Here is a 13500-nt window from a genome sequence, read left to right on the forward strand (position 1 = left end):
CCCTGTTTTTCTATCTCTTCTCTAGGTCAGGTAGACATATATACAATGTATCAAGAACATATACAGTAGCCACGTGGCCACGCCCAAGAAAGTTCGCCTAGGGCTTTAAATGTAATGTCGATATTAGACCATATGTCGACAGTAGTCTTATATGAACATACATACATAGGTTTTGAGCTATTGTATTCCCCTGAGAGGTCAATTTTTGACCTTTATATGTTGAGTAATTGTTTGGTTTTAGTTACATACTGTTGGGTTGCTGCCACAATCCTGTGGTGAATACTATTTGACAAGCAGTTTTGGGTTTCACAGACTTGGTCTCTACTGCCTCTCCGTCTCCCTTTGTTAACAGTCATATATCAGGGAGATCATGCCCCTTTGTTTTCTGTGTTCTAGGCTTGTCTCGCTCAACATTATTTGTTCGAGTTCTGACCATTTCCCTGCAAATAACAATATTTCACCATTCCTAATCGCTATGTAGTATTCCATTGTGTATAAGTACCATATTTTTTGGATCCATTCATCTGTGGAGGGGCATCTGGGGTGTTTCCATATTTTGGCTATTGTGAATTGTGCCGCGATAAACATGGAAGTACAAATGTCTTTTTGATATCTTGGGGTTTGCTGTTTAGGATAGATGCCCAGGAGTGGTATGGCTGGGTCATAGGGTAGGTCTATATTGAGCTTTTTGAGAAACCTCCATACTGTTCTCCAAAGTGGTTGTACTAATTTGCACTCCCACCAACAATGGAGAAAGGTTCCTCTTTCCCCGCACCCCCTCCAGCATTTGTTGTTGCCTGAGTTCAGAGTATAGGCCATTCTAACTGGGGTGAGGTGGTATCTCAGGGTTGTTTTTATTTGCATTTCCTTTACTACCAGGGATGTTGAGCATTTCCTCATGTGTTTCTTTGCCATTTTTATTTCTTCTCTTGTGAAGTCTCTCTTTAGCTCCTTTGCCCATTTCCTAATAGGTTTATTGGGCTTGGAGGGGCTTAGTTTTTTGAGTTCTCTGTAGATGACAGATATTAAGCCTTTGTCTGTTGCTGTGCTGGTAAATATCCTTTCCCATATCGTTGGCTGTCTTTCTATTTTGGTGGCTATGTCCTTAGCTGTACAGAAACTTTTTAATTTGTAGTAGTCCCATTTGTCGCGTCTTTCCCCTATTTGTTGTGCTCCTGGGACTATATTCAGGAAGTTCCTTCCTGCTGGCACATCTTTTGATCAAAGTGAAAAATTATAGATACAGACACATGAGACTGCTCATTGAGACTGCAATGTCTAACAACAGACAACACTTCCTCCATGTATCTGTGCCTAAACTCCCCTTATTGTTATGTGGAGATTAAAAAAAAAAGGGTGAAAAAGAACTGTAGTATCAGCTACAGTTTCCTAACAGTAATGTGTGGCTAGGAGGCCTCTCTGACTCCTTATGGGAGATGTCCTGTGGCCACATCTCATATGACCCAGTCTCAGTGGGGACTTCCTGTGTAGGCAGGAAGCCCTTGGAGTTTGCAGCCCCTTCTGAAGGAGTTACCTGCTCAACAGAAGTGGTTCACTTACCCTTTCTTGTCCAAAGCAGCCACATCATCTACTCTCATGCCAAAGATGAACAGGTTCTCTTCCCCAGCTTCTTCTGCCATTTCCACATTGGCTCCATCCATGGTCCCGATGGTCAGGGCCCCATTCAGCATGAACTTCATATTGCCTGTTCCAGAGGCTTCGGTGCCTGCAGTGGAGATCTGCTCCGACAGATCTGTGGCTGGAATGACTAATGACATGCTAATATCAGTGATTGTGTCCTGTGTCTAGATCTTGTATTGTGGTGGAGCATTTAGTTCACTGCCCTCATCATTTACCTAGCATAGTTACCTCTCTACTAACACACATGATCAAGATAAACATTCAGATGGTGGAGAAAGACAGAGCTCACTCTTTCTCTTAGTGTTGGTGACCACTTCTAAAAGCGCCCATTTGTGCTTTGCTATAGAACTTTGCCACATGCTCATGATACTCTCTCTTGGTCTATAAACTTTAAAGAAAGTCTACTGCCTGAGCTATAAATGGTGATGCTACAGTTCTTTTCCACCTTTCCTTCTCTCCATGTTTTGTTATATTTTCACTCATTTCTTTAGCTACAGAAAATATATTGCAACTTCTTGTTCTTGGCCCATGAAATTTCTGCCCTGTCTCCTGACCTCTCTTTTGCAAGTGGAGGGGCTTGGATTGCTGAGCTTCTGCCTTTTCTCACCTCCCTCCTTCCACTGCAGTTGCAGGGAAATAAACCACACATAAGTGGGGTGGGCATGTGGCTAGACATCAAGCTCCAACCTCTGGGCATAATTTACACAGCAAGAAGAGCTGCCTGAACCCCCAAACCCTTGATCACAGGGGTCAGGACCAATCTCAGTTCCCTCCCTCCCTCTCAATCTCTCTCTCTTTTCTTTCCTCCCTTCCTTCCTTCCCCTCCTTCTCTTTTATGCTGATTCTGGGGCTTGAATTTTTAGTTTTTTTTGGCTCAAGGCTAGCACTTTACCATTTGAGCCACACTTCCACTTCCATTATTTTTTGATGGTTAAATGAAGATAAGAACCTTGGAGACATTCTTGCATGGACTGGCTTCAAACTGTAATCCTCAGATTGCAACTTCCTGAGTAGCTTGTTTTGTTTAAACTATAATTACAGTATGTAGGACCAAGATTACAGGCATGAGCCACTGGTACCTGGCTAATTCTCAGCTTTGGTTTTGTTTCTTTGCTTTTGCCACTCCTGGGGCTTGAACTCAGGCCTGGGCATTGTCCCTGAGCTTCTTTGCTCAAGGCTAGTGCTCTTCCCACATGAGCCACAGCTCCACTCCTGGCCTTTTCTGTTTGTGTGGTACTGAGAAAGAGAACCCAGGGTTCCATGCATGCTAGGCAAGCACTCTACAGCTGAGCCACATTCCCAGCTCTCAATCTCAGCTTTATTAGAAGAACATACTCATGGATTACATATATATATTCACTTGCACTTCTAGGAACCTGGCTCTTTTCTCTCTGTCCATGTACAGTGAGTTCTTGAACAGTAACCTTAGGAGCCCTAGAAACACCCCCAAAAGAGAAAGCTCCCTTTGTAGTTTTTCAATCTGGGAAGTAGGCGAATGCACAGTTGGCATTAGCATGTGGATAGTACTTTGCCAGCATGTGATGCAAATAATCAAAGGTCCCAGTGGTAAAGAAAGGGACATGGGCTTCCTGCCAGCCTGTCCCTACGTGGGAACACTGTGTTTGATCATGCAGTGCCCAGCTGAGGTGCATCTAAGACTTGCATTTCAGCAGCCTGATGTCTGCCCTTTTTCCCTGTCACAAGGGGAATAAGCTCTTCCTCCCACACAGTGAGAGGATGGATATCTGAGGGTTCTTTCGCAAAACTCAGCTGGGACTTTTGCTCTCTTTTGTAGAGCAAGATCCACAGTAGGTCAAAGCCTCAGGAAGTCTCCAATACCAGCTCTCTCCAGCTTGTAAATGTAATGCTGTATTATCAAGTATGGCGACATCAATATCATTGCCACTTGGGTCATCTGAAAAAGCTCCTGCCTTGAACCAGGGTGCCAGTGGCTCATGGCTGATAGGTTGACACTGAGAAGATCAAAGCTTGTTTCCAAACCAGGCAGAAAAGTTTGTGAGACCTCTTTTCCACCCATAGCTGGGTGCATAGCTGGGTGACTATCACCCCAAGTTACACAGGAGGAGGTTGAGACTGGGAGAATCATAGCAAGCAAACACTCTGAAAGACTCCATCTCTGTTGAGGGAGGCTAGACATAGTCGCTCACTTTTGTGATCCTGGTAGCTTAAGAAAGCTCAACTTAGATGCACACTCGGGTGGGAAGTGAGACTGTATCTCAAAAATAGCCAGCAAAAAGCAGGGCAGGGGGTTTGGCTCAAGTGCAAGGCTCTGAGTTCAAACCCTAGAATTGCTAGCTAACTAAAAATACAAGACTCCTCCCTTGGGGTAGGCATGGGTGGCTCATACCTATAATCTGAACTACTCAGGAGATGGATGTAGGAAGATAAAAGCTAGAGGCTAGCCTAGAAAATGTTAGCCTGAGACTCTTTCTGAAAAAAAAAAAAAAGCTAAAAGCAAAAGAGCAGGAGGTAAAGCTCATTTGGTAGAGTGCTTGCTTACAAGTGTTTCGTCTTGAGTTTGACTCCCCTGTATTATAAAGAAATGAAAAATAAATAAAAAGCAAGCCAGGTGCTAGTAGCTCACATCTGTAACTACTCAGGAGGCTGACATCTGAAGTTTGTGGTTCAAAGCCAGCCTGTGCAGCAAAGTCTGTGAGACTCATCTCCACTAAACTACCAAAAAACCTGGAAGTACAGCCATGGCTCAAGTGGTAGAGCACTAACCTTGAGCAAAAGAAGCTCAAGGACAATGCCTTGGCCCTGAGTTTAAGCCCCAGGATTATCACTCCCCCCCCCCCAGACAACAACAACAACAACAAAAACAACAAACTCATGTGTTACTTTGCCTATCAGTGACATGCTCTATGTAAAGTTCCTACCTCCCTGAGGTGAGTTACTCCATTCTCTACCCAATGGAGTCCCTAACATTTGTCCTGATACCATGTACAAATGTCCATGTACCATGGACAAAGGAGGGAAGTACCTTTCTCAGCAAGAGACACTCTGTAATTCTCCAAGAAGATGACTTTCAACTTGCTGCCAACCACGGGGTCATTGTTCACCACCTCTGCCACTGAAGTGATCAGCTTTATGATCATTTTGGCCATGTGGTATCCTGGGGCAGCCTTGGGAAAGAACAGCAAACATATTGGCTGGAAGGCACCATTTGGGAAGTGGAGAGAGACAGAGAAGACAGAGAGGAGCGAGGGGAGAGAAGAGGGAAGGGGAAAAAGATGGGGTCGTGCCCTTAAACTTCCAGGGAATAGAGTCCACTTACTTTACCACCAATTATAACTGTCCTGGGCACAAATAACTTCTTTGGGTCTTTCTTGATGCCTGCAAAAGATGGAGCATTGGGTGGAATGGAAGATGGTTGCTGGCAGACGGGGTGACACCTATATGGAGATTGCTGCTTCCTGCCTCCTTGGGGACTCAGTTGGGGGTGCCAGGGCAACTCACGGTTGTACATGGTGATCACGTGCAGGCAGTTCAGGAGCTGCCTCTTGTACTCGTGAATCCTCTTCACGTGGACGTCAAACATGGAGGATGGGTTGATCTTCACTTTGTACTCCTTCTCCAGGAACTGAGAAAACTTCAGCTTATTCTCCTGAGGAGACAAGAGCAGGGGCCAGGGCCCTTTGCGTCTAGATGCTAAGGGTAGCATGTCTGCAGAAGTCAGAACATGGGCCCTCCAAGCCAGTGGCCGGATGGGTGTCACCCGATAGCCTCACCTGCTTTACGTTGGCGATTTCCCGGAGGAAGATGTCATCCCCCAGGAATCTGTGCAGCTTCGCCAGCTGGCTCAGGTCTTTCACATAGTCTTCTCCTATTTTCTTTCCATGGAAAGGGAGAGGTGATTTTTAATCATGGGATGACAATCAAGCTCGAAGGAGCAATTTCCATCTGTCGGTGGTGGGTGGTTCGTACTCATCTATACCAGCATCGTTCCCAGTCCACACAGTTTACTGCATGGATGCGCTCCCAGAAAAGGCCTGAGAGGCCACGTGGGCACAGCACCTCTGCTGCTGTCTTCAACGGCGTCTCAGTGGATTGAAAGGGTGGCAATCTCTTTGAAAGAGTGATCAAAAACCCAAGTTCTGTCACCTCGGCTCTGTGTTTGAGCCTTTGTTATTATCACTGACCACGAGCCATGACCAGCTACATAATTTGGAGAACTTCTATTCACAAATTAATAATTTCCAAAGGGGGAAATGAGAGGAAAGTAAAGGAAGGTCTGATATTGTAAAAAAAAAAAAAAGAAAAAGAAAAGAATTTCCAGCCAGCACTGATGGCTCATGCCTATAATCCTAGCTACTCAGAAGGATGAGATCTGAGGATCATAGTTTGAAGTTAGCCCAGGCAGAAAAGTCTGTGAGAATCTTACTTACCTCTAGTTAACCAGCAAGATTTGGAGCTAGATTTGGAGGTGTGGCTTAACTGGTCAAGCACCAGCCTTGAACAAAAAAAGCCCAGTGGGTTGGGACTGTGGCCTAGTGGTAGAGTGCTTGCCTAGCATGTATGAAGCCCAGGGTTCCATTCCTCAGCACCACATAAACAGAAAAGTCGGAAGTAGCTCTGTGGCTCAAATGGTAGAGTGCTAGCCTTGAGTGCAAAGAGGCTTAGGGACAGTACCTGGCCCTGAGTTCAAGCCCTAGGACTGGCAAAAAAGAAAAAGTCCAATAAGAGCCCCACACCATGAGTTCAACCCCATTACACACACACACACACACACACACACACACACACACACACACACACACACGAATTTCAAGTCAGGGTGGTGGCCCATACCTATAGACCCAGGTACCTGGGTGGCAGAAGTAGGTCCAAGCTTAATTGGAACAAAGGCATGAGACTTTATCTGAAAAATAAACTAAAAATAAAACTAAAAGGACTAGAGGCATGGTTCAAGTGGTAGAACACTTGCCTAGAAAATGTAAGACCTTGAGTTCAAACTCCAGTATTACAACAGACAGACAATGAGGGCTGGGAATGTAGCTTAGGGGTAGACTGCTTGCCTAGCATGCATGAAGCCCTGGGTTCCATTCCTCAGTACCACATACACAGAAAAGGCCAGAAGTGAAAAGAAAAGGCCAGAAGAAAAGGCCAGAAAAGGCACATGGCTCAAGTGATAGAGTGCTAACGAAAAGAGTGCTTGAGCAAAAGAAGCTCAGGGACAGTGCACAGGCCCTGAGTTCAAGCTCCAGCACTGGCAAAAAACAACAACAACAAAAAACCCCAAAATTATACACACATACATACAAACCCACAATGAATTTCAAGCTGGCTACAGCAGAGAATTAAACCAGTATGGAGTCCTCTGTGACAGTACAAGCTGTACCCTCCTGAAGGTTCAGTATGCAAATTGTGAGTTTCTGAATGCACTCACGCCCCCTCCCACTGCAGCCAGGCCTCCCTGGCTCAGCATTTCCATTACCTCTGCTATGAGCTCCGCCAGCCCGGGGTTGCAGAGTAAGAGCCAGCGCCGTGGAGTGATCCCATTGGTTTTATTCTGAAACTTGTCTGGTTCCAGCTCACTGAAGTCCTTGAATCTGGAGATGGAAGTGACAATCACTGAATTTGACCAAAATGGCAAGGTCTTGCCTGCTGGGTAAAGTTCAGAATTTCATTCAAGATGCCAAGTAGAGGCTTAGGAAGATTAAATAAAGGTGAATGAAAGCTGCAGATAGGGCTGTCATGCTACACAGAAACTCATTAACAGTTCAAACCAGTTGTAACTCAGAAGTCCCAAGTCTAGTCACCTCCATATTGACTTCCTGGCACTGACAAATATACCAGGATTTTCAGCTGTTTTTTTGTTTTTTTTTTTTTGGAGTGAGGATCCTAAGTCTGCAATTAAGACAGTTCAAAGAGGATGACACCTTTTCTTTTTTGAAAAGAGTTCTATAACAGAAAATACTTCAAAAAGGGCTTTCTTTCATCCAGAAGTGTACACTTGAATCCATTCCCGTGGGGACCCTTAATGGATTGGGGTTAGTTAGACCAGGGAGCTCACACTTCACTCTTCACAATGTCTGAGTGGATCTTAGCAACGCCATTGACAGCGTGGCAGCCCACGATGCAGAGGTGGGCCATGTTGATCCTTTTGCCTCCTTCTTCTTCGATCAGAGACATCCTTCTTATCCGGTCGACATCTTTAGGAAACAAGGCGCTGATTCTCTAGACAAAGGAAGAGAAAGACCTTCCTGGTCACTCAGGTTTAAAACACATTGAGGTGTCACTCATGTCCCAAGCAAAAATCTTTGATGGAATGAATATAAAACTTCACTCCACAGAGAGGTGTCAAGGTGGCCATGGGAGAGAAGGCACCCCGCTATTCCAGCATTTTCAAGATGTTTTTAGTGAGTCCCACTCAGGTGGAGTAGGTTTATCAGTTGAACGATGTATGGGAAGGGGGAACCACTGTTTACTCTGGACATGATGAAACCTCCTTCTTACAAGGGGTGAGAATCTCTTTGAATAACTTACATCTAAGTGCTTCTGATTTATCTCATAAATGATTTGCAAATGTCGAGGAAGCAACTTCTCCACCAGCTCCACTGGCCAGCGCTCCAGGGCTTCTGGGAGCACGGTGTGGTTAGTATAGGCGAAGGTCTTCTTGGTTATCTCCCATGCCTGTGGGAAGGGGTGGATCAGTTACCGCCCTGCAGTGCCAAGCACCACACAGGGCCAAGCCCTCCCCAACTCCTGCCATGTGCCCCTTGATAAGGTGCTCAATCAGACACTTAATTCTAGCAGGGTCCTGAATGGTCCAGGTGAACAAGACCTTTTTAAAAAAATGTGTGTACATGTACAAGTACTGAGATTTGCACTCAGGGCTTCAGGGCCCTTTTTTTTGCCAGTTCTGGGCCTGGGACTCAGGGCCTGAGCACTGTCCCTGGCTTCTTTTTTTGCTCAAGGCTAGCACTCTGCCACTTGAGCCACTGTGCCACTTCTGGCCATTTTCTATTATGTGGTGCTGAGGAATTGAACCCAGGGATTCATCATGTATACGAGGCGAGCACTTTACCACTAGGCCATATCCCCAGCCCCCCAGGGCCTTTTGCTCTTGTTTAGCTTTTTCCGTTCATGGTTAGAGCTGGTTTATTGGTGATCAGAGTCTCTGACTTATTTGCCCAGGCTGGCTTTAATTAATCTTCAGAGCTCAGCCTCCTAAGTAGTTAGGATTTCACGCTTGAGCCACTGGGTGCCTGGCTTCCTTTTTTTTGCTAGTCCCGGGGCTTGAACTCAGGGCCTGAGCACTATCCTGGCTTCTTTTTACTCAGGCTAGTACTCTATCATTTGAGCCACAGTGCCACTTCTGGCTTTTTCTGTATGTGTGGTGTGGAGGAATCGAACCCTGGGCTTCATACATGCTAGGCAAGCACTCTATTGCGAAGCCACATTCCCAGCCCTCTCCCATTTTTAAGAGGAAAAAAAAATCTATTTGTAAAACTGTTTACACGTCTATCTGAATGATAACTATTCTTATCAGTCTCTATGATCTTTACATGTCTTTTTTTTCGGGGTGGGGGGGCTGGTGCTCTATCACCTGAACCACACCTCTGACTCCACATGTTACTTATTTGCAAACTCATATGCACAAGTGATGTAGAATACTAACTTAAGTATATTTAAAATGATGGCTTCTAGAGTTTTGAGAACACTTTCAATTAATTAGCTGGGTTTTTTTTTTTGAGGTTAAAGAACTTAATTTCATTTCGTTTTTATTTTTTTAGGTCTGAGTCTGGGACTCAAACTTGGTACCTGCCTCTTTCACTCATTGGCTAGAGCTCTAACTAAGCCATACCTCCAACCCCAAGAGCTTTATTTCAAATACCTACTGTTAGGTATTCTGCAGAACACAGAAATATGGGCCCGTATTTATTACTTTTCTTTTTAGACTTATTCCCCATGGAATAGAGGCATGTCCACATTGGGGACAAATTTACCTTAAACCTTAGAAGCTAGCCAACAGTAACATATTCTGAAAAACTAAAAAAAAACAAAAAAAAATAGAGCTTTTTGGCTTTCTTCCAATCACAGTTAATTAAACTATAGTAATTCAATCTAGTTGATTAAAAGAAAAAGAAGCCAAACCTTAGACCAGGGCAATTTTTCAATATCCACAAAGACCCTCATGAGCTCAGGAATGGCGAGGGCCGGGTGAGTGTCGTTCAGTTGAATGGCCACCTGCGTGGGAAGAGACAAGGTGAAGCCAAGTAACTAAGGCTCTGGGGCTGGCCTCCTGCCCAGAGGACCGAACTAAATAAAAAATCCACCTCCCGCAGATGAGGCCTACATTGTTCCTACTCAACATTTTCAGCACTCAGAGCGGGAAGGAGGTAGATCTGGTGGGAACTTGGATCCCGCCCTGCATCTGCAGGGTGAGTACCTACCTGGTCTGGAAAGGCATCGAACACAGTTCCTTCGCCATCACTGGAGCCACACTTGGAGGCTTTGAAACGTCGAATCACATCCTGCAGGGTGGCAGCCACCACAAAGTACTCCTGCTTCAGTCGTAGCTCCTTCCCTTCAAAAAACTTCAGGCCAGAGTGATTCAGAGTGATGAAACTGTGCTTCACATTGGAGGTGGGGCCAAAGTGTGACTGGCATTTCCTGCTCGGGGTCTGGCAAAGCCAAAGCCCACTAGAATCTCGTGAGAGATAGCAGGCTGAGCACAGAGGCCTTTGCTCTCTCCTGAAGCCCCCTCAGAATGAAAGGAGAAGGGGATGGCAGAGGGGTGGGTAAATGTGACCTTTGTTTATTAGTATATATGAAAACAGAATAATGCAACCCATTAAAATTGTAAAGTAAAAAGTGGGGGAATAGATAAGGATCAGAAGAGGTAGATTTGATCAAAGCAAATTTGGCGCATATGGAAATATAACAGTGAAATCCCTCTGTACAACTAATAATATGCTAATAAAAAGAAAATTATTTGTAATAGCAAAAAAAAAGATAAAACTACATGTTCAACAATAGAACAACAGCGAAAAACATACAAAAAGTTGTTGTAAAACTTCTGTAATAGGGCTGGGAATATGGCCTAGTGGTATAGTGCTCACCTCGTATACATGAAGCTCTGGGTTCTATTCCTCAACACCACATATATAGAAAATGGCCAGAAGTGGTGCTGCGGCTCAAGTGGTAGAGTGCTAGCCTTGAGCAAAAAGAAGCCAGGGACAGTGCTCAGGCCCTGAGTCCACGCCCCAGGACTGGCAACAAAAACAAAACAAATAAACCTTTGTAATATTTTAGAGACTAGAGTATGATAAATTATTAAGTGAAAAGTAATGAAATGATATGTCAAGTCAAATATACTTCTTTTTTATCTTTCAGAATATCATTCTTGTGAAAGCACAGGTGTGCTTGAATGCTTTTTGAAAAAAAGACTAGAGAGAGTTCCAGAGTTTAAAAAATGACAAGTGGCTATGCCATTTTTAGATAATAAAAAATTAGGATAATATTTGTAATGATTTTAAAGGTATAAGCATTTGGTAGGAGTGGCAGCAGGCATCTGTTTACGATCCAGTGAGGGACAGAGAAGCAGGGAACTCTCTCAAAGGAAGAAGCCGGACAGAAATTTCCAAGGGTTTTCCTCCTCCTCCTTTTTTGTTTTTGCTTTTGTGCTGGTATTGGGGCTTAAATGCAGAGCTGCGTGTTCTCACTTGGCTTTTTTCTGCTCACAGCTGGTGCTCTACAACCTGAGTCATGCTTCCAGTATAGAATTTTTCTGGTTAGTTGGAGATGAGATGAAGTTTGTGTCTGCAAAGTAATCACCAGTGGCCACCACTTTTTTTTTTTTATATCCAGGGTCCCTTTTGAAATCCATCTACAGAGCTCCTCAGTTAGAGAAGAGGTTCTAATCAAAGAGGTTCAAATCAAAATGTAAATTCCAGTTTTATGAGTTTGTACCCATTTGGTTTTTTTTTTTGCTTGGTTGGGAGGGAGTCTGGACAATTGGGAAGAGACATGGAGTTTAGCTTCATGTGGAGGAAAACCCCACTGTTTCACGTGTGTTTCCTAGGAAAGTTGTGCTGGAATAAGCCCATATATTGATCACTCACATTATCATTGGGGTAGAGCACCCGGGAGATGTTCTCCGCCAGGTTTCGGTCCAGCACAGCTTGAATGTAGTCTCCCACATTGACTGAAGGGGATGATAGAAAAGCCACAAATAAGCCACCCACTGTGGGAGCAAGCCAGCTGATATCATGCTCCAGCTAATTCCTAATGAATGAATGAGATTTCCACACATCTTCGTGATGGCTTTCTCAGGAAATTCTGAGGCCAGGGGATGGAGTGCTTTAAAATGTCCTCCCATTGGCTCCATAAAACAGACTAAACACTTCATCACTGAAGAGTTCTGATCAGAAACTCAAAGCTCTTCTCAAATTGGTTCTAACTAGCCATCAAAATGACTCAGTACACACAGGGGCAGGGCTGCTCTACTCACAGTCCCTGAGGTTGAAGTCATTCGGTGCTCGAGCAGACCAGAGGCGCATGGTATTCACGGTGTTATTCATATACCCAGGCACAGGAGTGTCATAAGGCAGCGCCAGGACCACCTGCAGGATTCGAGAGAAGAGGTTGTACATTGGTTCTCAGTGTGATAGTGTAGGCAGATGACAACAGAGTTCTATTCTGGGCTCCATAACCAACTCAAATTATTTAAGGTATAGATTGTAGGGAACACTCATGCTGAGCTGTGAGACCTAGAAAGGGCTGTGAGGTTGGAATGCTGAGAACTGGCCCTGGAAAGATTGAAACAGACGGCTCTGGGGAGGGTGAAGAGGTTGGAATGCCACCCCCCTCCTTAGTGCTGGAAGGGCTGAGAACTAGACTTGAAAGTGAGGTAAAGAAGAACACATGTTTGAATTATGCCTGGGTTCTCTTCACTCTCAAAACAATAATAAGGGATCCAGTTATTTACAGGAACTCTGGTTTGTCTCTATGATTATAATAACAGTATAGATGCCTTGTTTTCTGCACATACCCATGGTCCCCTTCCCTGTACTAAAACCTAATAAATAAGCTTGCTTATGGGAACTTGGGGTTCAGAAGCTGGTGAGCACTGAGACCCTTGGCCGCCCCCCCCCCCCCCGCCCCCTTTCTCTCTGTGACTTTTCTTGTTTCTTAGGCTCTGGTATCCCGCGGTGCTGTCCCAGGTTGCAGTTAGCAACAATAGATCAGGAAGAGAGTCAGATGACTGGAAAGAGAATTGGAGGTCATATGATTTCCTCCTGCAATGGAGACATCCACACTGCTGGTCCTTTGTAGCATTTCTATGTTGATCTCCCATGTGTTTCTTGCAGAGGCACTGGAATGAAACACTGTGATCCTAGCATTATAATAATGGAAGCTGGTGGTTTACACCTGTAATCCTAGCTACTCAGGAGGCAGAGATCTGAGGATCCTTGTTCAAAGCCAGCCCAGGCAGGAAAGTCCAAGAGACTCTGATCTCCAATTAACCACCAGAAAACCAGCAGTGGCGCTGAGGCTCAAGTGGTAGAGTGCTAGCCTTGAGCTGAAGAGCTCAGGGACAGCACCAAAGCCCAGAGCTCAAGCCCCATGACTTACAAAAAAGTTCTTTTGTTTCAGATTAATAATGATAAAATATGATACTCACACAAGGGACAATGGTGAATATGTACCCACCCCAAACTATCAATTAGGCAAGTTCTTCGCAGGTTACTTAATGATCTGAGTCTAAATATGGTTATAAAAAAATCAATTAAACGGAAAATTTATGAGGACGCATCACATATGAGATTTAAAATGCTAGGGTTTTTTGTTACATAAAAAAGAGTTATTTTAGTGATTCTTCTAGTGATC

The 13500-nt window shown here is 44.5% G+C and overlaps 1 protein-coding gene across 1 annotated transcript in view; it reads right to left on the reverse strand.

Annotated features, from left to right (window-relative positions):
- Pygl (glycogen phosphorylase L) overlaps positions 1-13500 on the reverse strand; it is a 37393-nt gene that overhangs the window by 6325 nt on the left and 17568 nt on the right. Inside the window, exons 6-17 of the mRNA XM_048362243.1 lie at positions 12122-12233; positions 11733-11815; positions 10062-10205; positions 9763-9855; positions 8152-8298; positions 7679-7842; positions 7100-7214; positions 5394-5495; positions 5122-5269; positions 4940-4998; positions 4646-4787; positions 1561-1768 (exon numbers count right to left, since the gene is read on the reverse strand). Of these exons, the coding sequence (XP_048218200.1) occupies positions 1561-1768; positions 4646-4787; positions 4940-4998; positions 5122-5269; positions 5394-5495; positions 7100-7214; positions 7679-7842; positions 8152-8298; positions 9763-9855; positions 10062-10205; positions 11733-11815; positions 12122-12233 (1517 nt within the window). The remainder of the gene's footprint in view (positions 1-1560; positions 1769-4645; positions 4788-4939; positions 4999-5121; positions 5270-5393; positions 5496-7099; positions 7215-7678; positions 7843-8151; positions 8299-9762; positions 9856-10061; positions 10206-11732; positions 11816-12121; positions 12234-13500) is intronic.

This window comes from Perognathus longimembris, chromosome 14 (assembly GCF_023159225.1).
Source record: "Perognathus longimembris pacificus isolate PPM17 chromosome 14, ASM2315922v1, whole genome shotgun sequence".
NCBI lineage: Eukaryota > Metazoa > Chordata > Mammalia > Rodentia > Heteromyidae > Perognathus > Perognathus longimembris.